A 1,818-nucleotide genomic window follows, 5' to 3' on the forward strand; every position below is an offset into this window, starting at 1 on the left:
ACTCATACACGGACTTTGGTCAACTATCATAATACTATAGGGAAGTGATTGGCAGTAGTGGGTAACTGGCAGGAGAAGGGAGTTGGGATTGGCAGCTGAGGGAAACTGACAACAGTTGGGGAGGACACTTCGACAACAGAATACCTGCTTAGTGAATATTAGTATACCTAAAACTGAATTGTACCCCACATATTTAAAATGCAAATAAAGATATTAATTAAAAAAAACTAAACAAAACAAAAAATCATAGGGTGTCACAGAAGCAGCATTTTGGACACATGTACAACTTTTCTTTCTAGGATAGAGAGGGGAAGTTTCTCTGTGAAACCAGACAGAAATTTCTCTGCAGAGCAGGAGCTGGGCAGCAGGGGGTGTTCAGGACACACCAAACAGTTTCTGGCCCTGAAGTAGGTGCACATGAGGATGAGAGGGGAGGGATTTCTCAGCATGGGTCTTTTGGTTTCAAAACAAAAAATCAGAAAAAGGTAAAATAGAAATTTAGCAAAAGTGGTTATGTGATTTTAAGCTTCGGACTCCACTTGGAGCATAAATTAAACCAAACAAGACAAAAAGAAACACATTCAAAGAAATAAATTTCTAGTGTTTTCAAATATATTAACATCTAGAACGTGAACATGCATAGTTTAATTACTTGAATATCTGCAAATATCTTGAGTAACATTTTGCCAGGAGGCAGATTTGCAGAGAAAAAAAGTCCAGAGAGGCTTGTGTACCTGTGTGCCACTGGAACGTGGGGTGGCTCACAGAAATTTTCCTGTGGACATTTTCTTATAAGTTCTGGATTCAAGAACTTCTGGGCATAACAGTGGACAAGCATTATTAAACAAGAATTAGAACGTGGGCTTCAGGACCATGGTTAAATGGTCCATGTGTTATCAATCTTCTCTATCTCATCCTGGATCATTTTTGAACTATAAATTGCCCTGTCTAATGAATATGCAAATAATCTGAGTACTGTCAAGGTAAATACAGATATATCTGTGCTCTGAGAGGAGCATCCACCAACCAATTCCCTTTCCTAGAGAAGCCCCTGAGAGCACAACTCCTCATCATGGATTGGAGCTGGAGAATCCTCTTTTTGATGGCAGCAGCTACAGGTAAGGGGCTTCCACATCCCAGGTCTGAGGAAGGGACCAGGGTCTGTTCAGGGAGATTTCAACTACCCCTGTCCCCTGTCCACAGGTGTCCAATCCCAGGTGCAACTGGTGCAGTCTGGGGCTGAAGTGAAGAAGCCTGGGACCTCAGTGAAGATCTCCTGCAAGGCTTCTGGATACACCTTCACAGATTATGATATGCACTGGGTGCGACAGTCCAATGGAGAAGGGCTTGAGTGGATGGGATATATCAACCCTAGCAGTGGTGGAACAAGCTATGCTCAGAAGTTCCAGGGCAGAGTCACCATGACCAGGGACACATCAACAAACACAGCCTACATGGAGCTGAGCAGTTTGAGACCTGAGGATTTGGCCATGTATTATTGTGCGAGAGACACAGTGTAAAAACCTACATCCTGAGAGTGTCAAAAACCCTGAGATGAAAAGCAGCTGTGCTGGACTGAGGAGGATGATGAGACTCATGAAGATGAATTTTTCTTAGACAATGTTGTTAGGCAACTGTGAAGAAGAAACAATTGAATCATATATAGACTCTAATTATATAAGTAATATTCTGTTAAGCAATCACATTTTACGCAGAATATACCGACTGGAGAAATCATTCCTGTGTACATATGTGAGGAGACATGAGTTTTCAAATCTGATAAATAAGATTTCAAGATTGTTTCTTCACACGGTATGT

The 1,818-nt window shown here is 41.5% G+C and overlaps 1 gene segment (V, D, J or C); it reads left to right on the top strand.

Annotated features, from left to right (window-relative positions):
* The first annotated feature begins 1,045 nt into the window (after positions 1–1,045).
* Positions 1,046–1,568, top strand: LOC103261188. The segment is given in 2 exon segments: positions 1,046–1,118; positions 1,204–1,568. Coding segments are annotated over 2 exon segments (363 nt in total).
* The last annotated feature ends 250 nt before the right edge of the window (positions 1,569–1,818 follow it).

The sequence above is a fragment of the Carlito syrichta genome, unplaced genomic scaffold (assembly GCF_000164805.1).
Source record: "Carlito syrichta isolate Samal-C Ts95f unplaced genomic scaffold, Tarsius_syrichta-2.0.1 Scaffold303633, whole genome shotgun sequence".
NCBI lineage: Eukaryota > Metazoa > Chordata > Mammalia > Primates > Tarsiidae > Carlito > Carlito syrichta.